The sequence below is a fragment of the Rhagoletis pomonella genome, unplaced genomic scaffold (assembly GCF_013731165.1).
Source record: "Rhagoletis pomonella isolate Grant_MI unplaced genomic scaffold, Rhpom_1.0 Rhpom_scaffold_00004, whole genome shotgun sequence".
Lineage (NCBI taxonomy): Eukaryota > Metazoa > Arthropoda > Insecta > Diptera > Tephritidae > Rhagoletis > Rhagoletis pomonella.
The window spans coordinates 14,809,532-14,836,318 of NW_023458558.1; the positions used below are offsets into that span (position 1 = coordinate 14,809,532).

Below are 26,787 nucleotides of genomic sequence, written 5' to 3' on the forward strand. Positions count from 1 at the left end.
GAACCATTCCTCTGCAGACGAATCGTTCGTGTTGCCTATCATTCGTGATTCATAATAAGGCTGTTACTCAACTGCGGCCCTAGAGTCGCTTTTAGGATGGACTTCACTTAACATTTCTATTCAAGCTAGACAGACTTAAGGCCGAACTAATCGAGGAGGTAAATACCAGGTGCTTAGTGGAAACCACCTGCCATACTACCAGACAATTTTGGCCAAGGATTGGTGTAAAGTGATCCATTGTTCTCACTGTACTGGACCGCTCTTCTCGAAGATTAGTAGTCGGTGTGACCAACGAACACTGCTTAGTGGGCACGAATTTGCCGCAGCTGCGGAGACGAGGAGGAGGTAGAGAGCATCGAACATTATCTCTGCCATTGTCCCGCCCTGGTCAACACGCGCAACCAATTCTTCAACAAGCACGTTTCAGATTGTTTAGTCGACCAGAGCTCGGCGAAAGTTCTTGACTTTTTGTGCATTATAAAACGCAGTTGGTTGTTCAGCTACTAAGGCTTCGTGCTCTGCGTGGTGGCAGCCGCTCTAACCTAACCTTACCTAATCTAGAAGGTACTGCAGATTCGACTCTTAATGACTGCTTCTATACAACTAAGCTTCATGTAGGTATTCATGTGAAGTTACCAGGTTTGGAAATATCTATGCGGAATTTTCGATTCCATAATTAAAGATTTCTGCTTTTGCAGAAAGTGTTTTTTTCGCGAAGATTGGGCAAACGGGATACCTAACCTTGATCCCAGATAAGTGTGTACATTGATACACAGACCATTCAAGAATGAAAGTCAGATTATATTGAGGTATTTATGAACCTGTTACGAATTCCCATGAGTAGATGACCCACGGTATTCCAGACTGAAGTATTAGCTATCTTAACCCTCGCTAAATTTTCAAGTTATGTTTTCAGATAGTCTAGCAGCCTATCTAACAGGATGATATTTAGAAATCAAAATTGTTGAAGTCTACTTTAACAAATTTCTAATTTTCGAAGCAAACAATGAGCCGGAGTTTGTGCTGAGTAACAGGCCACTGTGGGTTCGAATATAATGGGGATGCTGTCGGTTTAGGACCGGAATCATTTTGTGGTCACAGTTTGTCTTCTTCGAGAGCAATATTGAGAGCCGCAGTAATAACTGTGGAGCGGTAGTAGGTCAGGCCCTTTTAGATTTATTCAGGAAGACGAAAGTACGAGTATTTTGGGCATAGTGGGTTTAGAACTCTCTTTAGAAATACAAAAGGCCTCTTTAGAGCTCAATGTCTCAATTTCGCTATATGTAGGTCTCTGAAGACAAAAATGATATTTAAAACAACTTATATTTACATCATTTATTTCTTACTTTACAGCCACTTATGCAGGCCTGTCAAGAAGGGGGCGTTCAGGAGTGGGTGGGAGGAGCCAGATTTTTGACATATCACACTCACAAATGATCGCATAACTTTCAGTTGAACTTTCTGTTTGAAATTTTTGCATGTAGAATATTTTAACCCGTTAACTGCCATGTAAATAATATACGACAAATTGTTTCGAAATATGTATGATGTGAACTGAAATCCTATTGGAGTTCGACAACCACATAGTATGTCTGTGTGTATCCTTTCTTTTGGACGTACAGTGTCTCAAACAAGTGACCCCGTGTTTTTTTTTTAATATTTACAATGTTTTTCACGTAAATTTTGTTTTTGTTATGTTTCTATCAAAATATTGTCCAAGCTTTACCAAACCCATATATGTGAATCAAAGTTTCAAATTTTATATAAAATTTGGAAAAATTACAAAAATTTTTCATAAAAATTTCAAACTTTTTAGTCTGAATCTGAATTAATATAAAAAGTGATTAGAAATCAACGCGATTTTTAAGTCGAAAAAATGTTCTAAAGGTTTATATTAAAAAAAAAAAAATATTATTTTGATGAAAATTTGTTGAATTTTCCTGAAGTTTGTAGATAGTTTGAAACTTGGATTCATACACAGAGAAAAAAATCACCCAAAAATTAGTTAATATTACCAAATTCAAACTTGAAAGGGAATTAAGGTGATTTTTGTTTAACATAACAAAGCCACGGTTGATGCTTCCAAAAACTATTTATTTGGTAATTTACCGCACTTTTGTTTATATTAAACAATTGTTGTCAATTTTTTCGTTTGAATACGCTTATGTTCTGCACTTCACGGATGTTTTTTGTTTTTTATACATAATTTGGAGATACAAAACCAAATTTTTGTATTTTTTAACACGTTGCTGCTGGAAGCCAACAAATAACAGCAAGCATCTCTGCACGTTTAGCTACAGCCAGATATACAAATGTTAAACTTCAATCACATTTCATACAATACCATTGTATTGTATTTACCATGAAAAAAAAACAAACAATAACTTGGTTGAAATAGCCATTGTATTTTTTGCTCAGTGTATGATTTTGGTTAAGGCTTGGATAATAATATTGCGAATACTAAAAAAAAACAACACGTGGTCACTTGTTTGAGTCACTGTAGTTTGGTTGAGGCTTTTCCACAGTGAAATCAACTGAGAAGAAGTAATGGCAAAATGGGTATAGAATACCGCGCCGTTATAAATAGTCTGTTTACAATTAGTCCTGTAACACCACTACATCCAGCCGTGAGAAGCAATTTAAAATGGTAGACCGATTCAAAGCGATGTAATGCGGGCATTACATTTCGATCTATACAACAAAACCCAATTTGCCAAACGATTTCGTACCGACGCGCGGTGAACAACTTGTTCGCCGGCGGCATTCGCGCACGTCTCGCCGGCGCGCCGTAAAAAACGATTCTCAAAAGATTTAACAAAAACCATATACATACATATTTTAAATCCAATTTAAAAAACCAGCAAACATTCCTAAAAAGTTCAAACATTTCAATCTGAATAAAAAGAAAAAATATAAAGAAGCTTACAAATTTTGTGTGGAAAAAATGAATTCGATTTGACGTCGTTTCGAGTTCACCCAAGCGACTTCACCAAACCGACGTCGTAACGACTTCGATTCGATGAGAAAAAACGACGTCGGAACCATTGCGCAATAATAAAAGGTTTGCTCAGAAAACAGTTTTCTCGCAACCTCTTGACAAATCGGCTCACTTAGCAAGTCAAGTATAGGTGCGTGTGTGTGTGTGCAACATTTTCTAATGTCAGTAGTGAGAAAACCTTTGATTTGAATCATGGTCGGAACGACGTTACGTTTTGTATAAAAACAAGTAGTTTTTAAGCAAAAAACTAAACCGACTTCAATTCTTATATAAATATATATATATGTATATGTACATATTTCATGACCCCCTCTGACACACTACCTTTCCGATGCAAGAAGAATTATCGAAATCGATTGACGTGGTCCAAAGTTATGCGGTAACATACGTAAAAAAAAATATTCCGACGAACTGATAACCTCCTCCTTTGTCGGTTAAAAAAGACTTCATTTCGACCTCGTTTCGAGTTCACCGAAACGACTTCGCCAGTCGTCGATTCGAACTCGTCCTCGCTCTGTGGCAAATTGGGAATGGACAGCCAGAGGCGCACTCACATTGATGCCTGCCTGTATGCAGGTATTTTGACTATGTGTGCGCGTATACTATGTGCTTGCAGCTGAGAATGAATCGCATAGCGTCTTGAAAGGTCATAAATTAATAAGCCATTAAAATGCCTTAAATTATCTTTGCGCGCGCTATGTTTTGTTGCAACATACTGGACTCTGTCTCTGGTATTTTATCTTTACTGCTGGTAAGACTAAACTGATAAATTATTACAAAACAGAAGACAACAATTTCAGCTGCATAACAAAGAAGAAAAATGTATTTACATGTAAAGATGCTGCATTCAAGAACAGTCATAACAAGAAACAGATACAGCGACCAAAAGAGGTATGTATGTGTTTACTTATATACACACATACATAAGTACATGTGTATATTATATGCTTGTAGGCGCATACTTATATATAAACACCTTTATAACTTATGTACAAGCGGCAGCTGCTGGCATTGGGCTCTTGCATTATAAGTATGTATGTTTGTATGTAGGTATGTATGCAAGCTGAGTTGGTGTTAGTATTAATGGTAGTGGTTTTGTTGATGCTGTATGTAGTTAATATTTTAGTTATTGGTGATCACAACATCAAAGCCACTGTTGTTTTGACCGCTCGCCTAGCTGTTGTTGTTAGTGTAATAACATGGACACCCGCTGGATGGTGACATTTGATGGCCAGGCCCGTAGTCAGGAATTTTTTTTGGGGGCCGCATAGCAGCAAAATCACTGGGATGCAGATCGAAAAATTCCCATGAAAAAATTATCTGCGGTTTCTCGTATTTGATGCAAGGTTCAAACGATAACTGACGCAGTGCATAGAAATATCTTGCTTGTGCATATTTTTCCTTGGTCCTCGTGGGAAATCCACTCACATGACATGAGCTTGGTAATATGAAGATAAAGCGATGGAAAGGCCAGGTGGAGAAGGACTTGCCCTCACTTGACATTTGCAATTGGCGCCCAGTTGGCAGAAAAGAGAAACGGCTGGCGTGCTATGTTGGAGTCGGCCAAAATCGTGTAGGCGGCTACTGCGCTTAACAAGAAGAAGACAATATTATGGCTTGAAAGAAAGCCAGTCGCGTAGTCCTTGAGTTTGTGAATCATGTAAGACTTCGACGTATCGTACACATAGTGAAAGGTGTGCAGTACCTGAAACAGCCATTATTTCATCTCAAAAAATATCTAATAATTTTTTTTAGCAATGAAGGTTTTCGTTCTGAATGTCCGGACTTAAATAAGTACATAGTAGAATCATAAGCTTGAGAAAGCTGATTTGACCATGAGAAGACAGTTATAATTGTGGAAATTTACATTTCTCCCAACCAACCGATAACTAAAATAATTGAATTCAAGGCGATTTCATACAAGGTTGTTTATGCTTTTGGCTTTGACAGCCTTAAACCCAAAAGCAAATACTACAAAAACCACCTTGTATGAACGTACTAAAGTTTACGTGAGTGACCTAAGAGCCCTTTGTAGAAATTAAAACAAAAAAAAAAATATCCCATTCCACTTCTGTCACTGCATTCGCCTCATTCCTAGCTATATAGTTTAACGAAGGTTTCACTTTAACCCCGTTGTTTTTTACTAAATTATGCGTTTTTTCCTATATTAGATAAAATTTAATGAATTAGCGTATGTAATTTTGAAATAAGGCTCCCACTAATGTGCATACATGAACACCAAAAAAGCAAATATCACAACATTTTCCTAATTTGTAACCATATACAGGTCGCATTTGAGTGGTGAGGCTGTCAAAGCGAACCTATAGTTCGAACTTGGAAGTCTACATAAAACTTTCTTCTGATAAAGTCTATTATGGAACTGATTTCAAACTCTTCTTGGTCAAAGCATTCAAAGTGGTATTTGCTTGAAAATATACTTATTTAATTTAATTAAATTAAATTTTTTTTCGTGTAGATCTATTGTGCGTACGCTGCAAAAGTCCATTCCAAATTCTGGACGAAGGTGATAACAGCTCCCCGAAGTGTAAGAACCTTTGACTTATGACGATTGCCATCGCATACTATGTATGTATGTATGTGGGGTGTCTTCGGTTAGCCCGTCATAAGCTACACATTGTATATGCAGAGAGTCCCTTCTTGCTAAGATGGTACCTTAACTTGCAGGGTTCTGTCAGATAGTCTGTGTTAGTCCTCAGGTTCCCTTGTTGAAGATTCATTGGACGTTTCGAGACTTCTCTAGACGAAGTTAGACATTGGGTAGCAACTTTAGAATCCTCCCACTTCCTATTTAAGAGTTCTGCCGTGTATACTTCTGACTGGACTACAGAAAGACTGTTGTGCCCCAAGTTTTGTGAGAGCGTCAGACTTTTCGTTGTCATCAAAACCCTCATCTGGACCCCGTTGTACGTGCTTAATTGGTTCAATAGAGTTTTTGCAATCGTCCACAAGCTCTGATGTACATATATAGTTCTACTAGGATACCCAGAATCGCAGATATTAGAAGTGATAAAGTATTTTGCCAAAAAAAAAAAAAGTGTGCCGGTAACAAAATCACCGGTAAAGTGCAGAACAGATCTGATGCATGCATATAACATTGAGTCGGTAACGTCGATAACGTTGGGAGATTAGTGTTAACCAGAGATTGTGAAAATACCGCTTAGAATCACTCGATGAAAATATTCAGCCAGCTTTTATAGCATCGCAAGCAAAAAATTGTTTCAAATTACGAAAGCTCTTACTCAAAATCTTTTCATAGCTACATACAATTTTTGCATTAAATACGCACCAAAAACTGGCGGTGGCAACGTCTTCCGCTTTTATCGTCTAATAGTTGTTTTTTTTTGCATGTATTTGTATGCATGTATTTCTTTCTTTAATTTTACCACCATTAAGATGGTAATTGATTCTACCTAATTCGAATCCAACAGATCGTTATCCAATTAACTTAAGATGTTCTATGTATGTCCTATGTATATACATACATACGTACCTACTTATTTAGAAAGGTAGTATATAAGCAAACCTCCTTGCGGCACGCCTTCAAAATAAACTATTTAAGCTTAAGCAGCGAAAAGGTAAAAAGGCAAAGAGGTAGGCAAAAAAAAAAACAACAAGAAAAAAAGAGAACTCAAAGAATAATGCTCAACCAAATATACAAACCTACATACATACATACATCATCGTTTTACTGATTCTCAGTTTCATTACATATCAGTACCATCAATCTCGGTAATATGCTTAGTGTGGCATATTATTTCACCGCAAGTTCTCTCTACTGCTCCTTATCTCACTGCTGTTCTGTTCTGCACTGCTCTGTTTTATTTTTTATTTTTTTATTTTTTTTCGATTATAATTGCATGTGGCTCATATTGCATGGGATATTGCGTGTTCATTGCATGTCCTTTTGTGTTGTAAATGGTCGATACAAATCGGTGTATTTGGTTACCCAAACGAGCAGCAAAGTCGAAATATTTTACAACAAAAAGGATAATACATGAGCGCTCACACTTATAAAGAGTGCTGAATGGGCGGCTGTACGGCCAGCGCTTAGAAGACCACACATTGAACATGCTTACCGCCGGCTGACGGCACATGCAGTGAGTGATACCTATGTACCATGCATATGTATGTATGTATGTAAGTATGCATGTAAGAGTTTCTTTTGTCGGCGGTGTTTCTCCTTGAAGGGCATAGCCACGGGAGTGAGAGTGTGCTGTGAAAACTATTTATGTCGAAGAATGCTGATAGGGATGATCCTTTTCTCCTCATTTTCGTCTTTCATCCGCTTCCTTTAGCCTTGTTAGGCCATTTGTAATTTTTATTTTTTTTATGTTATTTTTTTTATTTTATTTTATTTTTTTCAATGTTGACTGTGATTGTCGGCCCTTTTTTGTATTGGTTGTTCTTTGCTAGTCTCACGCAATTAGATTAATAAACCATAACAATAGAAACTAAAAAAAGGACACCAAAGAAAAACGGATCGGCTGTGTGGCTACGCCCGCACGCGTGTGTGTGTGTGTGTGTCTGTGTGTGCAATAACTTACAAATTTCTTTGACAGTTGGCTACAAGGACTCTGCGCCATGCGCGCATAGCATAGCCGTTTTGGCCACTTGGTGGCGGTACTGTTAGAGATCAGCAGGAGGGGCCACTGCGGCAAGACTTTGATCCTGTTAAAGTCTATTGAAATGTGATTGCGACAGTTGCGCGCAATGACATTTAAAGTCAAAATATTTAGTCCTTTTGTGGTTGACCGATGTGCACTTTGAAGTACAACGGCAATGATTGCGTTTGTATGTATGTATGTACATATGTAAGCATGCAATTCAAGAGGATATGGTATACATATGAACATGAAGGTGCCTAACCAAAAAAATGTTGCGGTTTTCCATTGAAATTACAGAATTTCTTCTATTTCAAGACGTCCGCCAAAATATTTCGGAAAAATATTTAATTATTTTCATTTAGCTGATACAACTTTTAAAATTGTTAGGCAGATATTTTAAGATCTGAGGTGATGTTTTGGAAAAAATTTTATGAAAACTAATTTTATTTACAAAAAAAAAACAAATTTGGCGGTATATTCAAATAAGTCGAACTCACGTATCTCTTAATATTATATGTTTTTGATGGAAAATAGCATCGATTTTTTTTATATAGAGTGATGCACCCTAATGTACGTGTACGTATATGAAATCGCCGGGAACAAAATTTTACTAATTCAAACGTTGGGATTTTAGTCAAACTAACTTTCTATAATAATAATAATTTTTTTTTTTTGTAAAACACTTTGAAAACCATTAGCTCCGCATCAATTTCGTCTTTATCAGGCCTTAGAATTTAATGAGAGCTTATTAAACGTATGTTTGCCTGAATTTTTAAGCTAAAAAATTTTCTAATTCTCTCTAAATAAATAAAATATTTACGCCCTAAATGAAGCCCATTAACGTTCATAGAATACACTCAGAAAAAAGATGACGTTCTAAAAAACAGCCCGACAAGGGTTGAATTTTCCTTTTATCGTTCATAAAATTTTCAGAATTAATCGGTACTAAATAGAGAAAACCCGCTTAAGATAAAAATATCATACTACGTATACTTGTGTGACCCAAATTATTGATTTATCATTGATATAAGCATACAATTTTAATTTTATTTTTTTCTAAGTGTATACAACTAGAAATTCGTTTTTGGCACTAAAATTGCATAAGTATCTACATACATATATAAAAATATGTATTTTAAGTATAATATTTTTGTGTTCTATAAAGTAGGCGTCGCAAAGAGTAATTGAGCTTCTTGAAAACAAGCCCGCACGATCGATTACATCGATAACATACAAGTCGCCAGCATTAAAGATCGTTGCACATCCGCATTGGCAGTAAGTTCAACCATTAACTACATTACACATGTATGTACATAGTATCCATGTAGAAATAAACAAGCCCACTACGAACGTAACCCTGCAAGAATTATTAAGTGGTTTTGGTGCCTACAGCAGTCTCTTCGAATCAGATTTAAACTAATCCAATGTAATGTACGGGTGGCGTGGTTAGGATAAAACTTTGATTTATGTTGTATAATACAACTTAATAATAACTTTATAATAAGTTGAATAATACAACTTGTTTTGATATTCTATGTTTTTTTTTAACTGACTTCAAACAAAGGAGAAGGTTATCAATTCGTCGGAAAGGTTTTTTTATGTATGTTACCGCATAACTTTGGACCACGTCAACCGATTTCGATAATTCTTTTTCTGTCGGAAAGGTACTATCTTCAAGGTGATTCCATACCAATTTGGTTTAAATCCGAGTCCTTGGACATCAGAAAATGTTTTTTGTAATTTCATTTAAATTTAATATTTTAAATTAACTTAATTTTTATATTGCAATTATTTTAATAAAATTTTTGGTCGAGACATTTTTTTCACATTTTTTTAAATGAATTTAAATTTATAATTATATGTTTAAAGTGAAATATTTCAGTTCCATACATTACTGCTATTAAACTTTCACGCGTACTCGAAACTGATATAGCTCTTCACGTTTGGCTACAATCGACATAGGCCGGAAGATTCATTATTTGAGTTTTACTTCTTCTATTTCTTTTGGTGATTGGGAATGTGTTGGATATTGCATCGTCTTTTTGATCTGTCTAAAATGGGCAACGCGCTATGCAAAGAAGGTAAGCGGCCGGCCTGAGAAACAGCTTTAATAAGACCTAGGTTGTAGGACTGCCAGTCATGTCTTGTGCTAACTACCACAACTCACATTAGACTGTGACGAATTTCACCTTCCTTGGCAGCCAAGTTACTCCCGGTGTCACGGCACTGATGAAGACATTGACCGGCGAATAAGTAAAGTCAGAGCGGCCTTTGGAATGATGCACACGTTGCGGCGTGGCAACTCAAATGATTTTGAGTGCCAGCTTAAAGGCTTTTCAATTCCAATGTGCTCTCAACGTTGCTGTAAGGCAGTTATACCCGGAGAGTCAAAACCAAGCGCTGCAAGTCATAGAATGATACTGCGAATTATTTTGGCCTCAAATAATCTCAAATGAGGAAGGCTAACATGGAACTCCTTGGCATCTGGATTCGAAGACAGAAATGGAAGTGGTTAGGCCACACTTTGTGTAAAGATGACCTTGGAATGGAAGCCCTTAATAGGCAGAAAGTGGGCCTCCTGGCATAACGCGCGAAACTTGGAGAACAGTCTTAAGATCGGGAAGGAGCTCGGAGCGATTGGGAAACGTTGAATTATGCTAGACTTCCATATCAACTCATACCGGTTATTTAACGACTAGTCTGACTTTTCACTACAGGGTAAATTCAATCACACACATTTCACACATACACACATACATATGCATGTCTTTTATGAATCCAAGTCTGGATGCTTTTACGTTTTTTCTTAGTTATAGCATTCACTTTTCTCTTTTTTCCAATACTCGTATGTATATATGTTTGTACTAGTCCGGTCCAACCTGGTCCGTCTTGGTCGGTCCGGTTCCGTGCTAGCCATTGGCGTTGGCTTTGTTTGGCTCTTCACACTCGTTGATATTAAAACAGGCGCGGTTTTTGATTGTTTTCTACGCATTCATTTTTTTGTGTTGCTTTTATTGCTATTGTTGGCCATATTCTGGCAGTTTAAGCACTTTTGGAAAATTAATTGTTAACGTGATTTGGTTGGTTAGAGTGCGTCGTTTGATGCGTGCGTGTGAGTGAGTATTCATATAGTATATATTATGTATGTATATGTTAGCCCACATGTATGAACCATCGGATAAGAGGGCAGCCTTCCTGCTTTGCAGACATGTTGTAAAATATACTCACATATATACATACATGTCTGTGTAGTACATACATAGTATATGCAATACATATTTATATATACGAATACATATACATATGTAATTATCTTTTACCATGAGCCCTGCCGCTGCTGCTGTTGCGTTGGCCGAACTGTCATTTGGAGTTTTCCAATTCGAGTTTCTTTTAAGTAGTTAAAGTGAAGCCCGTCTTTTCAACTGCGAACAGATGCGATTGGGCACCTTTTCCGGGTCAACCTACAGACGCTTTAACAGTAAACAGGCGCCGCAGCACTACGACAATACATGCAGCATTCAAAATGAATTCGATTTAATTTTTTTCAAAGAAAAAATCTCGATTTCGGGCTCATAAAGATTTTATATTTTAACATACACACATAAATTTACGGCATGCCATTTGGATATTTTTAAGACATTATTTAAATTTTTGTAACCGTTGACACCATCTATGGTTAATATGCTTGTAAAATCACACGCCGAAATTGTGCATAATATTAGGCCAACATAAAAAAAAAAAAAATAGCAACCAAATATTTAGTAAGAAAAAAAAAACGTATGCTAACTTGCTTTTGTTGTCACATTGCTTTTATTACTGCACCTTTTAGTTGCCCTCTCTCGTCTATAGCGCTAACCGCATTTATTCCATTTTGAAGCAGTTCATTTGATTTTATATAAAAGTATTTTTGTTCGCTGCCGACATTCGAATGTACAATTGTGTGTGTGTGTGTGTGTGTTTATGTGTGTGCATCGCCTTTGTTTTGGCTTAAATAAGTATTATAGCCACCGCAACCTAGCATTGTTATTGTGGTTGCGCTTATTGCTGTTGTTTTATTTCTGTTGTTTCGCCTGTTGATGGTGCGGCTGCTGATGTCGCACAGTCGAATTTCTCATTACTGCTGCTACTCTTTTGTATGCACATACATACATACATACATATACACATACATATACCTATACATGTTATCTTATACTGGTACTTTTTGGCTTCTTGCTCCTTCTTAGCCGCGCTCTTATTGTCGTCGCTGTTACGTTACACGTTCATGTGAAACTCAGCGGAGGTCGCATCATCAATTCGTTTAATTTGACAGGCGCAACCCTAAACATGTCAAAGCAGTAGGATGCATACGCACCTACTACATGGTAGTACTTACCACATCTCGTTCCGATTTTCAGCTTTTCGCTTTTGTATACATTTTAGTCATTTAAAGGTAAATTATTTATTCTCTGTTGTCCTGCTTTTTGTTAGTGTTCGTATTGTTTTTTTTTTTTTGTGGGCCACTAGAGTTTTGGATATACATACATACATACATACATACACATTAGGGCGGGTCGATTTAAAAATCGCTCATTGCTCTGTGAAAATCGTATTCTAGGGATCAAAATAAGACACTTTGCCGAAGGAACCATACCTCTAAAACGAATTCTGATGTCCCCCCAATTTGGGTCGAACTTTTGGGTAGGGGCAAATTTTGAAAAATCCCACTTTGACCCATTTAGAGTGCTCCAATCGAGTCCAAATGTATGACCGACCCCCACTAACTTTGGGCGGCCGATCCACCCATGCCAGTGGCACACCCCCTGGAACTCCCCTGGGGGGTTCCCCATACAATCATTTCAAAAAATCACCATTTTTGGCCTTTACATGAAAAAATCAGCTAAATGGCTATGTTTTTTCTTTATTTTTATTTATTTATTTATAATAATATTTATTATTTATTTATAATAATATCTATTTTTTCTCTTAAGAAATTTATTTAGTCAGAACATATGTAAATGAAAAAATTAATTTAAGTGAGTTATAGAAAAGAAACTAAAAAAAATTATTGTTTGAAGTCTTTTTTACTTTCAAGTCTGGGCAATTTCGCACGGCTCTCTAATGTCGTCGCCATAACAGCCTCTACATTTTCCGGTATAACCCGTTTGGAAACGCTAGTTAGCAATTGAACATGTCGTTCCGTTCCTTGTATGTGTGATGGAATTTTTGGATCATTAAACGGTGGATCATCTTGATTTAAATATTCTTTCAATGTATCGTACGGAATGCTTCGCGTGAATAGTGGTTCAAATACGATATTTATATCATTCAAATTGATCATTTCCGTATAACTTGTGCAATTAAAGTTTATATCTGGTTTTTTATAAACTCTAAGTTCCATTGGCTCGTCAACCTCGGTTCGATAGCGCAGAATTTTCTTGATGGCACAGTCGCGCTTTTTTTTGCTATCATCAAACAACATTGATAACAAGATATTTTCCGAATGCGCATAATATGAATTATCTTTAATTACTTGATTGACAATTTTGCGTAAACGAGGTTCTAGAAATCGTGACCAACCAATGAACTTGAAAAATAATGCACTGCCGTACACGACAGAGCTGTAATACTTGATATTGAAGTACATTGGCACATAACATTTAATTATAAATTCAACCAGAATTCTTAAATTTGCATCTGGATTTTCCGTTGTCACATATAATCGCAATAATCTAGCGGCCTTGGTGAGCCACCGAGAATGTACAATTTTCCCTGGTTTGATGTTAGCCAGATCCACCGTAACCACGCCGCTAGAAATTGCGTGGGCCATGTCGTATAAGTACTTCGAATCGGTGGAAAATTAAATTTTTTCTGGAGCAGGGGGCATATTTTGCAACTCAATTTTCTGGAAGCCGTCCACCACCTGAAAATATATAATAATAAAATAATTAAAAATGGTTGACAATTATAATAAATGAGTGATAGCAATAACTTACCGGAAGAGTTTCACAAGTTTCGATTTGACGGCTCAGTTTTCCGGTTGCCGATCTTGGTCCAGTGCTGGTTGATTTATCCAAAGCTTCAAACAAATGCCGAAACGGAAGTTCGTTGAAGTGTAGAAGGCAAACGAACCAATGCAATGGTCTTTTTAACAGCAATTCGAATCGTCGTATAATTCCACCGTGTGGGCCAGTGTTTGTTGGCTCACCGTCAGTGCATATTCCAATTAATGCATCCAGTGATATATTTTTATCGTTGAAAAAACCATTTAATTTGGTTGTTTTGTATTCAGCGGTTTCATGTTCCAGTCTTACGTAACCAATCAATTCAGAATTGGGTTCTCTCAAAATAACAAGATGAGGTTCTTTTACCATCCTAGTATGATTCTTCTCATCAATTTTATCTATCGTTAAAGTATCATCTTTTCTGCCATCGAATGAAAACGCTAACATATTGGTATCATCTAACCGTTTGCGAAGCACTTCTTGTTCCAATGTAAAAAATTGTTTCCAGAGATTTTACATACTCTGTAAATTGTTGGGTGTTGTTTCTTCTCTTGATTTGCTCTTCATACTTGTCAAGCAATTTATTCAATTTATTAAATACAATTTTTTTCAGCATTATTTCCATACCAAGTTTTTCCCAAATTCCAATCAACTTATCTTGTACTTGAATAGTGAATGATTTATGGGAAAACTTTTTTTGTTCTGTTTTAGCACGTTCGCTTAATTAAAAATAATATCTCAAGATATTCAGATGGGTTGGTAAATTAAGATCAGTTAAATCAGTAGACACACCAAAAACAATAACATCATGCTTGGGTATATGACTCATTGGGTTTTCGATAGTTGTTGATGTAGTTGCTTCATCTTGCGGTGTAGAGGATGGTGGATTCATTGTAAACTTTTTGATTTGGAATGGTCACTTCACTTATTATTTTTTTTGAAATATTTTTTTATCTGAAATTAGCACTTCACACTTTGAGTTCTTCACAACGACTTAATGCATTCACAAAAACTGTTGCGTTATATATGGTCTACGAGACGAGGTAATAAGAATGAAATGGTAATTTCAATTCTACCTGCTGTGTCTTGTGGTGGCTTAAAAAAAACAACACAAGCAATTTTACGATCTGCAATTGTGTCACAGTGATACCTTCATTGTTTAAAAGGGTTGCGGTGCATTCCAGTGATACCTTAATTGTTAAAATGGTTGCAAAAAACGCGCATTTCTTAAGAAGGTGCCTTAAAATACCCACAAAAAGGGTTGTAAAAACAACCTTCATTTCTTAAGTAGGTGCTATAAAAAAACTACACAAGTAAGTTTACGACATGCAGCTGTGTGTTAAAAAACGCACACAAGCAATTTTCCGATTTGCAATTGTGTCACAGTGATACCTTCATTTTTTAAAACGGTTGAATAAAAAACCCACACAACTATGTTTACGACATGCAAATGCATCACAGTGATGCCTTGGTTTTAAAAGGGTTGTAAAAGCGCTAATTTCTAATAATTTTTTTAATTTCTTTTCTATTACTAAGTTAAATTCATTTTTTCATTTACATATGTTCTGACTAAAATAAACTCCAAAAAGAAAAAAACATAGGCATTTCGCTGATTTTTTCATGTAAAGTGCAAAACCGGCGATTTTTTGAAATGTTTGTATGGTGAACCCCCAGGGGGATTCCAGGGGGTGTGCCACTGGCATCGGTGGGTCGGGCCTCCAAAGTTAGTGGGGGTCGGTCATACATTTGGACTCGATTGGAGCACTCTAAATGGGTCAAAGTGGGATTTTTCAAAATTTGCCCCTACCCAAAAGTTCGACCCAAATTGGGGGACATCAGAATTCGTTTTAGAGGTATGGTTCCTTCGGCAAAGTTTCTTATTTTGATCCCTAGAATATGATTTTCACAGAGCAATGGGCGATTTTTTTGCCTCCCCACAAATCGACCCGGCCTAATACACATATATGTACGTTTCTAAATGCAATTATGGGAAGGAATTTATGTCGAAAGCGGAGTGCTAGGGCGTGAGTGAGTTTAGATAGAAGAGAAATTGTAAAAACAGCAGAAACCTATGCCCCATACATATTTGATTCACTTTTTAAAACATTACAATTTGCACTCCAAACTTTTCAGATCTCTACCTTTCAGCCTTCTTTTGCTCATCATAGCATTAGGGCGGAGAAATTTAATTTCGAAAAAAGTGTATGGCATACTCGAATTCTATGTTCGATCCTAAGTAAAAATGGTGAACAACCTATATACCAAAAATGACGTGGTTTTTAAAAGAAAAACCAGTGCATTATAATTTTTTCTTAAGGAAAATAATTTTTCATTTGCAAAATTTTGTGTTTTTGCCTTCTTATCCTTGTCTATTTAGCATTTCATAATTTTGTCGTTTTGCGCAACCATCTGATTTTCAGGGCAACCATCTCCCCTGACAAAGCTTCAAAGAGCAGTGAATATACATTTTTCGCCTTACAAGAGTGTGACATTTTAAGAAACAAACACAAAATTTTCTAACCTTTTCTCTGATTTGAGAATCGAACACGCCTTCAAAATGCGATATTTTTTAGTAGAAACGAAAACGCCATAAGAAACTACTTCACAAATTTGTTATGCGTGTTTGTATCGTAAAAAATTTTTTGGTACAATGACAAATACATAAATGCGGACTTTTAAACTTAAAGTTTTCTACTTATAAAAAGCTCAATTTTTGGAACTATGTATATTCAAATTGATTCAGCTCAAGTAAATCTTTGTGAAATATTTTGTCGGATATCTTGTGGCCTTAACAAAATAGTTAAAAATTACGTTAAAGCTTTATAAACTGACATTATTTTAAACATTTTCGATTTAAAAAGCATTTACAGCACAGTTGTCCACTTCATAGGCAAGCGTGCCAAAGCTTTCAAAAGCTCTCTGTACAATTTGTATAGATAGGGAAGGCACAAAATAATTTTTGTGAATTTGGGTGTTAGAATATAATAAATTTTCTAATTCCTATGAAAAAACAGCACCGATTTTGTTTTGCTTAGAGAGAGTGATGCACCCTAATGTATATACATAATATTTAATTTTTCTGTAACACAAATTTGATGCTTACCTGATTTCACCGAACAGTGTATATGCGCTCGACTTTCATAGTAGACCCAATCGAAACCTGCTTCTACAGCGAGACGCGCCAACATACCATATTTGGTGCGATCACGATCGGAAGTTGTTATATCGACAGCACGACCCTCATAATGCAACGAGTCGGTATGATGAGCATTGTCCTCGTCCCAACTTTCGGTGACACGTAACCGTACACCGGGCCATTGATTCATCACAGAAACCGCGAGAATGTTGAGTTTCTCTTTACATCGCTGAAATCAAATAGAAAATCATTATTGGCGACTGATTTCAAGAAATCATCCTGTCCTCATAGGTATATTTAATTTTAGAAACAAAGTCATATATACATATATATGCCCAATTTACTTATATAAACATATATTTTTTGCAAGCAATCCCCCTAAACTGATATACATACATATAAATACTTTTCCCATTGTGAATAAAAGGATTTTGGGTCACTAGTCACTGGTTGGCCATCACTGCTACTATTAATGAACACTGAACATTTGAGCATCTTCCGCAAGGGAACGGAAGAAGCTAGAAATACGACGGGACTACGAAGACGGTATTAAATAAAGGGCAATATTTTGTATTTATAAAATTAAAAGGAAATGGAGTCAGTCCTTTCTTGAAGTTTTCAATTCGAACAATCCGACGTTTTGTTTCGATTTGACATTAGCTGTTCATTGCTAATATTTCATTTGTTGATTTTGGCGCTAGATTTCGTCTGGGCTTTTGACCTCGGACATTACTGACAGCGAGACGTTTATGGAACTTATCATATTTAATAAAAAATGTAAGTATTTTACAGAGATAATTTTTATTAAAAAAATCTGCAAATTTTCGAATCGCAGTCCTTTCCATTGGTTATGAGCTTTGAAAGCTTCGATGGAAATTTGAGTCTTCGATAGAACAATTCAGAAAATGTTACTATGCTCATTAAGCCCGTAGTATGACATGTCAGGTATGCAAAAACCAATCAACTATGCATGCCGAAAATAAAATCCACAAGCAAAAAATCCCTGGTTTCAAAAAAGATTCCCAAATATATTATCCCCAAATATAAAATAATAAAATAGTGAATAAATAATATTATCGATCATATAAACAATAGCGCAATCCGACTCTTACCTCTGTTCTGATTCGTAGTTACATACATACACCCGATTTACACGATTCAAGTACTTGAAAGCAATTCTTGTTCATTATCTCTTATGTTTTCTATTTTCTTTAACACGGCTCAATTTCTTTGAATTCAAGTTATTCGCTCTTTACACGGGCAACGACGAAACTGTCAAAAGCAAAGCAAAAAACTTGGAACGCCTTGACGGTAGCGACGAATGGGTACACTTCCCTTTTCTTCTCCGCCCCTCTCTCGCACTTGCAAGCAGAACTAAATTCAATAGTGGAACCGATGGTGCAATAAACAGGTGAAATAATAAATCAGCTATCTCGATTTATTTTCTGTCAATCCGTTATGTTATGAAAAATCTTAAAGGCGAATTTTCAAATAAGATAGTGGAAAATCAATAAAAAAAACTTTATTCTTGCTCCTATTACTTCACCTGGTACAATTTCACCATGACTTGAGCCGTGTAACACCCGTCATACATATCTTCAATTTATTACAATGTTTATATACATATATTTATGTACATACAAAAAAAAAAAATGTGTAGTAATATGAGAAAGAAGGATCTATAAAAAATAAATGCGATATTTTACTAAAAAGTTCATTGCACCTAGTATTATAGTAAAAGGAAACTAAAAGGGCGCATGCAAAATATATTCCCAAGTTATTGGGATGTATTACATTTTCTTTAATTTTTATTTCATTTTCAATTTTAGAAATATTTAATGTCGATAGACTCCTCATTTTCTGTGTGAAATAAATTCACGCGCTTTTAAACCTAATGTGAATGTATTTCCCACAGAAAATGGGGATATTAATTTTGGGGATTTTGAGTTTGGGCATTTCGATTTGGCGATTTTAATTCGGGGATATTGTGGTACATCCACCGTCTATCTGCTTTTTTCACAAAAATGAGATTCTCATACAAAAATACATCTAAGACTTAACTGTCATCGGTGACATTAATGCTGACCTTGTATAACGCTTGAGAGAAGAATTTACTATTGAATTGCAAGGACAGATATAAAATCAGTGTTGACAGATAAGTCCCGGATGGGTTCTAACTTCACAAAGTAGTTTTTGTTAAAATTGCAGATAGAGGATATTGAATAACTATAAACCCTCGATATGTATGTATGTATGTATGCACGTGCCGTATATTGCATACATTTAGCCACTTTTCACTCTACGCTAGCGATTGCATACATTTAACTCTATTGGACGCTACACCTAATATGAGCCTCGAATTTTTTGCATTGCTCTTAAACACGCAAATCTTCTAGCCTTCTATTTAGAAAAAACTAATAAGTGAATACTTTTTCAAAAAGTTATTTAAATAAATATCGGCTTGATCTTAAGCAACAGCCCATCTCTCTTATGTATACATATATTTATTTCCATCAATGTTGCAGTTGTCTTCATTACTGTGCTTTGTATACATATACAATAAATAAATTCAATACTATTTACAGGCTTATGTACACATTCCATTAGATGTTATGGAATTTAGAAAACTTATTTTGAACCTGTTGCGCTATGTAAACATTTCAACATTTACATAGGTATCGTACGCATATATACATAAGCCGTTGTTGCCTCTCGTTATTTCAACAATGGACCAAAATAAATAAAAGAAAATATAAGAAGTTGTATTAAAAATCAATTTTCCCATTTTTTTTTTTTGTGCTGTCAGTTACAGCAAATACGAAGGTGTTTATTTAAACGCACAACCTCTATCGAACGTTCAAAGCCATCAACATCGAGCAAATGCCTCGTTCTGCTCGATTGCGAAAGGTCGAAATGCAAATATTGATTTTTGCCGGGGTGTATAAAAAGAATCTTCTATGATTGTGGTAGGTGCATTTGTGCATTAATATCGGCGCAGACAAACTACCATATATATATGACGTACATACATATAAAACAGCACTTATGGCACGAATGATTAAGTAAATAGGCTTGTATTTACCTGTGAACTGGCATTTGTTCTCTACGAGGGTGGGGTTGGAAAAAGGATTCAAAGGCTTTGCCGCGCATTTAGTCAATATTTTCTTATATGAGGAGTTTGAAAATTTATATTTGCATTACAATTGCAGCAAAGAGTGAAATATCTTTTGAACAAAAAAAAATGAATAGCATGGCAAGAGTTGTTGAGAACAGCAGTATATATATATATCTTTTTTCTGCTAAAAAATTGTAAAATCAGCTGCCGCATATACTTTGTGTCAGTACAATTGCCCATCGGTATTCGACCACAAAATCAATTATCAATGGCTATGCGATGACACACTGTGCGTCAGCATTTGGTAGGCGTTTGGTTTGTGCTATTATTTGGTGCGGTGCGCATTTGCAAACAGGGTTCACTATCAACAGTTGCGGTGTTATTGGCACGCAGGGGAGCGGAGAGTGCGTAAAATCGATTTTGTGCACCTTATTGCAATGACATTCTAAAGGATTTCACAGTTCGAAAATTCTGTCACACATGCCATTTTTGTTTGTTTGTTTGTAGTGTATGTATGATAAAACTGTTTGAAATTTTTGCTGCTGCATACATACATACATGCACACAAAAATGTATTGTAAGCATTGATTGCGTCGCTTGTGCAGTTTTTGAAAATTCAATGTATGTAGAAACCAAACTGTTTATAGTAGGTGTAGCAAATTGCCGTTATTTATGCGGTTTTAATGCGGCATGCAAAGTGTAGAAAATTAATATTGTCTCGCTCAGTTATTTGCATGAGTTTGTGTTGGTTTTTAGAGAGAATAGAAGTCGAACCCCATTGCAGGTTCGTGACTTAAGTCTATTGTTTTGCAAAGGAAATATCAACATGCGACTGTAGAGCAAATTGACTGTGCAATGGATTTTAGAATTAGTGTCAACTGTTTAGACTTTTTGGATTTTCGCGTTATGCGTAAAAATTAGGATGTTTAATAACTTGTATGTGTGTAAACATATGTATGCATGTATGCATATTAGGATGCATTACTCTTCATGCAAAAAATTTGCTTCTGGTTTCTACCGGGATTATATAATTTATTATATTTCGGAAAAGTATTATACAGTTTCGTTTTCGTGCTTTCACATCGGCGCTAACGATGTATATGCACGAAGTTAGTTGCCACACACTTTCACGCAGTTGTTTTAGTATTCGTGTGGCCGGCACTGGCCTAATGGTTACAGATTAGGGCGCACCTATTTGTATGGGAAATTTTTTGGACTAAATATAAGCGTATAGCACTGAAGAATTCTACACGTAATTCTAATCTAATTTACTGAAGAAACCATGGGTCTAAAATCAATTTGGAGTTTGCCAAACTGCGAAAATAGGTTTTCGGTAGTGTCGTAAAGAATTTCTTAAATTTAGTTTAGAAACATGCTGTAAGGGGTTTTTCGGTATGAGGAATCCAATTCTGCACTCATCTTTTTGCTAAAATTTCCACCAGGGGGCGCAACAGTGCAATTTTAAAATTTTCTTCGAAATTTGGTTTTCGCTATTAGGCAAACTATAAATTAATTATAGAACCATGATTTCTGCGGCGATTTCCCTAAGAATTACACGTACAAGCTTCCTATTCTTTACATGCATAGAAAAAAAATATTTATTTATATATGTATTTTACTTCATACAAAAATGCGGAATTCGTAAAAAAATCTCAATTCAATTAAAATCAAAAACTAGCAATTCTTACTTGCCAAATAAGCAGATTGAATATACCTAATGCCAGTTTAGTAAACTTTTAAGCCATTTGCATTCTCAAGTTCATCTTGTGCCGCCAAATGCCAATAAGATTTCTATGTGCTCATATTTAATTCTAAATTCCATCCTATTTAGATACACACGTACACATATTTTAATATAGGATATCAATATTTGTAACTCCGTTTCATACATGCTCACATTATGCATACTTTAGAGTGGCACTTGTTTTTTCTTAAATCACCTAAACAGTTGTCAAGTCGCTTGAGACATCACTTATGTACATTATTAAAAGGCTTAACCATCTAAGTGTCCAAACGCATGGTCGCATTGTCAGTTAAGAGAAAATAAAACCAAAAATATAAAAAAAATTTATGCAAATGTAATGCACTTAAGTCCTCGTACAACGCACATTCAAGTATCGCTCGCTTAAAAACATCACCAAGATACATAGATGATGCAAGCACTCGAAAGCGGCGCACAATGAATGAGTCGCGGTAGATTATAGTGGTCGGTCAACTGCTAATGAGCACAAAAGCGTATCACTGCGCAAAGTGAAAATATTATCAATAAATGCAACACGTCGCTGACAAAAGGCGCTGATGGCAAAAGGTTTACGCACTTACGATCATGCACAAACGCACACACGTATACATATGTATGTATGTATGATGCACCTGTCTCCAACTTTGCAAGACACACTGATTCCACACGAGTGTTGTATAGTTCGCTGCTTTTTCGCTAACTGCTTAAGCGTTCATGGTGGCAAGTGCTTCGAATTGCTTTTGTCTTAACGTTTGCTTGCTGATGGATTTCATTATTTGTTTAACTATGTTTGTTTATATGTAGGCCTATATGTATGTACATACGTAGCTAGTGTTCAAGTGCCAAAGTTGGTGGCCGCTCCTCGGTCTAGCCGCTGAAGAGGTCAGAACGTCGACTGTTCGCCGCCGCCGGCCGCCGGCCGCCGCCGCCGCCGCGGACGATGACGATACTCTTTCACTGTTTGCGCTACGGTCTACTGCCTTATTGGTTTTCGTTATGTATTTTAGAATGGCAGCGGCATGCAAATGTTTGCTTGATGCAGCGTTGTTGCAGCGGCCATGTAAAGTGCAATCAGTTTTTAATTTCTGTTTGAATGGTAAACAAATAGAGTACAGCAAACGTGTATGTATGTACATATGTATGAGCTTAGCTGGTTACTAATGCGCACGATTATTGTGCTTAGCGGTAGAAAATGTTCGATAGGTCTTTGAGGAATTTGTTATTTATAAGCAATCACATAGCATTTTACAATAACAAAAAAAAAAGTGAACAATGCATCATTATGCATCAACTAGTGACGATGCTGGCTATGCATTTATGTACATACATACAATTATGTATACATGTTACCTATGATGAGGATCATTACGATTCCCTAATCAAATATTTGCCAATTATTTTTCCTTTAAGGCTGGCACTTTGTAGGCGTCTGATTTCGGTCCTTGATGCTTTCGATCTTGCCCAATTTGATGTGTTTCTTACTTGTATTATTTTATGCGTATGCATGTATGTACATATGTATGTATATATGTATGAATCCGTGTTTTTGTTTTTGTGTACAAATATCTTGCATTCAAGAGAAAAGCCGACGGGTTAGGAAATAAACATTCCACCTCAATTAAACAAGTATGTGTATTTGCGTATAAAATACATGGGTATTTTAATACATAATATGTTCCAAACAACACCGCATTACATATAATTATCTTGAAAACTACGAAGAAATACATATATAACGGAGAGTTAATATGGAGTTCCTGAGCTCAAAGAACATTTATTTAGTTCTTTCCATGACAACGATTGACATATTTCGTCGAATTTTAATACTTTCCAACCCCTGAAAATTATTAAAAAGTTTTGAAATTGTCTTCGAAGTATTTACAAAATTTCGATGTTGATATTTTAAGAAGCCCCCTAATCCATATGTATATACACATGGTGCAATTTATGTCAAATGTCCCAAGTGCGCGGGGCAGAGCAAAACAAGCTACTATTCGGCCAGCTGGGAAGCTGACTAAAAATGGAAAACAAATTTCGAAAATCTTGATTTCTATAGAGATTAAATTTTGTGAGTTAAAAACTCGAAAGAAGAAAATAGTTAAATATTCCAAGTACATATTTTTAATATAATGAAACTAGTTCAAAGTTTTTTCTCTTTTTACTCTTAAAATAAACATTTCTAAAATAAATGCACTGTTACTCCCAAAATTACGCGAACGTCTCTTTTTGTTAAAAATAAAATGCCCGCTGATTTTTAAGAACTTTTTGCCGGCTGTCCTTCGCATTTTTTTCATATACAAAAAAAAATCTGAACATTTTCTTAGACATTTGAAGCTTGCACATTATTATACTAAAATTTAATGGGCTATAAAACTGCATACCTGAATTCTTTGTAGAAATTCGTATTAAAGAAGATTTTTCTTATTTTTTCTTAATTTTCGTCCGCTGTTTCATTCTTGGATTTAAATGTGGTTTTGCTAAAATATAAGCCATATTTTAATACAAAACTAATAAAACGATTAAAGCAATATGCAACTAGGTGCGCTAGGAATATTTCTGCATCAAAAAGAAAATTTTGAAAAATATTTCGCTTACGTTTTTTTCGGCGGTTAGGGCTCGATATGTATTTCAAACTCTTCTTTTATTTTTACATAACTCAAGCAAGCCGTAAACAATATGGAGTTGAAAACTTCGGATAAAAACTGAAAAAGTATTTTAATATTTATGCAGTATATACATGTACGTACGTACGTATGTATGTACATATCTCATAAAAAATTTCAATGATTTTTCAATAGAATTTTAGACACACAAATTCTAAATGCAAGCACTTGAAGTGTACAAGAGTAAGCAAGAATTCCTGTGGCGTCTTCTGTTTGAGCGTGCTTGCTCATTTGTTTATATTCAACAACAATATTTCAACACTTCTAAATCAATTAATTTTGACAGCTTTTGGAGCCTACTTAGCTTTAATGTAGCGACTTGGCGTTTGTGTTGTGTTGTGTTGTGTTGATATTAGTTAGGCGTGAAAAAATGTGTTATAAACTTGGTATGTAATAAGCTCGCTTGAGTTCACGCGTCCCAAGAGGTTTACAAACAAACAAATGAATTTAATGTGATGGAGAAACTTGGCACATACATATGTATACTTATATACATACATTCAAATATATATGTACATATATTTCATCGATACATACATAAATGCTCAACAGCCTACAGAGGCGGTTGCTGTTGCGACACTGCATATTTCCAGTGGTATTAACAGCAGCAACCGCTACAGCCAGGCTTGCAGGAGCTTGATCACATTTTAATTACAGACATTGTGTGTAATGCGAATTGACAGCGTGCAGGCGTGTAGGTTTGTGAATTTTTTCGCATTTAATTGATTTAAATCACGTCGATTTGGCTTGCAACTAATGACACTACCAAATGTATATATGTATATGCATATGTTTGTACTCAATCCACGCACAGTTATAGCACACGCCATTCTGAGCAAGTACTCTCTGCTTGCACATTTTTGAAGCGCTTTTTTTAATAAGTATTTTCCTTGCCTTAAAATCATATAATTATTTCACACTGACAAATTCTCTTGTAAGTTTGTAAGGAGTGTAGAAAAATAAAATAGTCGTCTGTATACTTGTTTGTTCATATTTTCATATGTATGTATGTACGTAGTATGTTCGCATTTGTGCTAGCAAGACTATTCACTTTTAAGGCTCATTAAGTTTAATCACAACAATATGTATGTATGTATGTATGTACAATTGTGTGGCTGTGTATAAACAAACGTACAACTGCGAGTATTTAGCTTGGCGCGCACATGCGCCATGGCTGGCGCGCTGTTATTACTCGCATTTGGCGTTGGTAATCATCATTAGGCGCGCAACTTCAATGTAAATGTGATTAAATTGATGTGATTTTGATGTGTCTGCAAATATCATTTTGTAGAGGTACATAAATATTTGTTTAGAGCTTGCCAAATTGAACAAACAAGCAAGCAAACTTGGAGCTAAAATTAAATTCCTTTCCACCCTTTAAGCAATTTCTGAGTGCTTAGAATTTATGAGTCTAAAATGAGTACTTTTTTCTTGAGTTGGACAAAAGTAACATGGTACACGTAGAATTAAAAGATTATTAATAATCAGAATTATAAAGAATATGTATTTATTTGTAAAAGCTTAAATAGACGGCAGCGTTGATCCGGATTAACTCGGACTTAATCCAGATTAACTGCAGTTAATTCGCGAGTTGATCCGGATAATTGTGGTTATTATTACCAAATCATTGTTAAAAATATCAACCAAGGCATTGTTAATATTAACCAAAAATACCGTTGATTCCTTTTCAAGTTTGAAAATTAACCAATTTTTGGTTGATTTTTTTCTCAGTGTGCAAAGGACTATAGTGTCCATTAAAATTCGCCAGAGAGGGTCGTATCTGGCAACACAATAAATGCCATTTTCGATTTGCTAGAACGGCTTGAACAGCGCAACACGCTCAATACATTCCTTACAGCGTAGGATGCATAGAGCGCTATCATTATTGCTGCTCTGTCTAAGCGGACGTGTTTTCATTAAAATCTAACACTTGAGATTGTTGAAAGAGAATATACAGCATAATAAGTTGGGAATTTAACTGCATAAATGGGGCCACACTAGGGTGGTCCAAAAATGTATGGGAGAAAAGTAAAATCGGAAATTTAATGCTCTCACCCCCTAGGATTGTACTATACCGAAAAAAGTATACACCTGTTTTTTTATTTTAAAATAAAAATACATTTAGAGGTCGCTCAAAGCGCTCAAAGCTTCCCATGTATTTTGTATGGGGAAAAAATACTTTTCGTAGAAATGGCATAGAATCCATGAAAATCAAAATTTTTCAATCTGAAAACTCTGCTTCTCTTCAGAGGACTTCAGAGAATAATGCCCAATTGTTTATTTAAACATTTTTTAATTTTAACTATACATACAAGATACATGGGAAACTTTGAGCGCTTTGAGCGACCTCTAAATATATTTTGATTTTAAAATAAAAAAACAAGGGTATACTTTTTTTCGATATAGAACAATCCTAGGGGGTGAGAGCATTAAATTTCCGACTTTACTTTTTTTGGACCACCCTAGGCCACACACATATAGAAACACCGCCAATTGTTGTTGGCACTTTTTCTAAAACACTTGTA

General features: G+C 35.6%; 1 protein-coding gene across 1 annotated transcript in view; it reads right to left on the reverse strand.

Annotated features, from left to right (window-relative positions):
* Positions 1–26,787, reverse strand: part of LOC118737089 (protein hedgehog) — a 56,038-nt gene that overhangs the window by 2,631 nt on the left and 26,620 nt on the right. Inside the window, exon 2 of the mRNA XM_036467366.1 lies at positions 16,711–16,972. Within this exon, the coding sequence (XP_036323259.1) occupies positions 16,711–16,972 (262 nt within the window). The remainder of the gene's footprint in view (positions 1–16,710; positions 16,973–26,787) is intronic.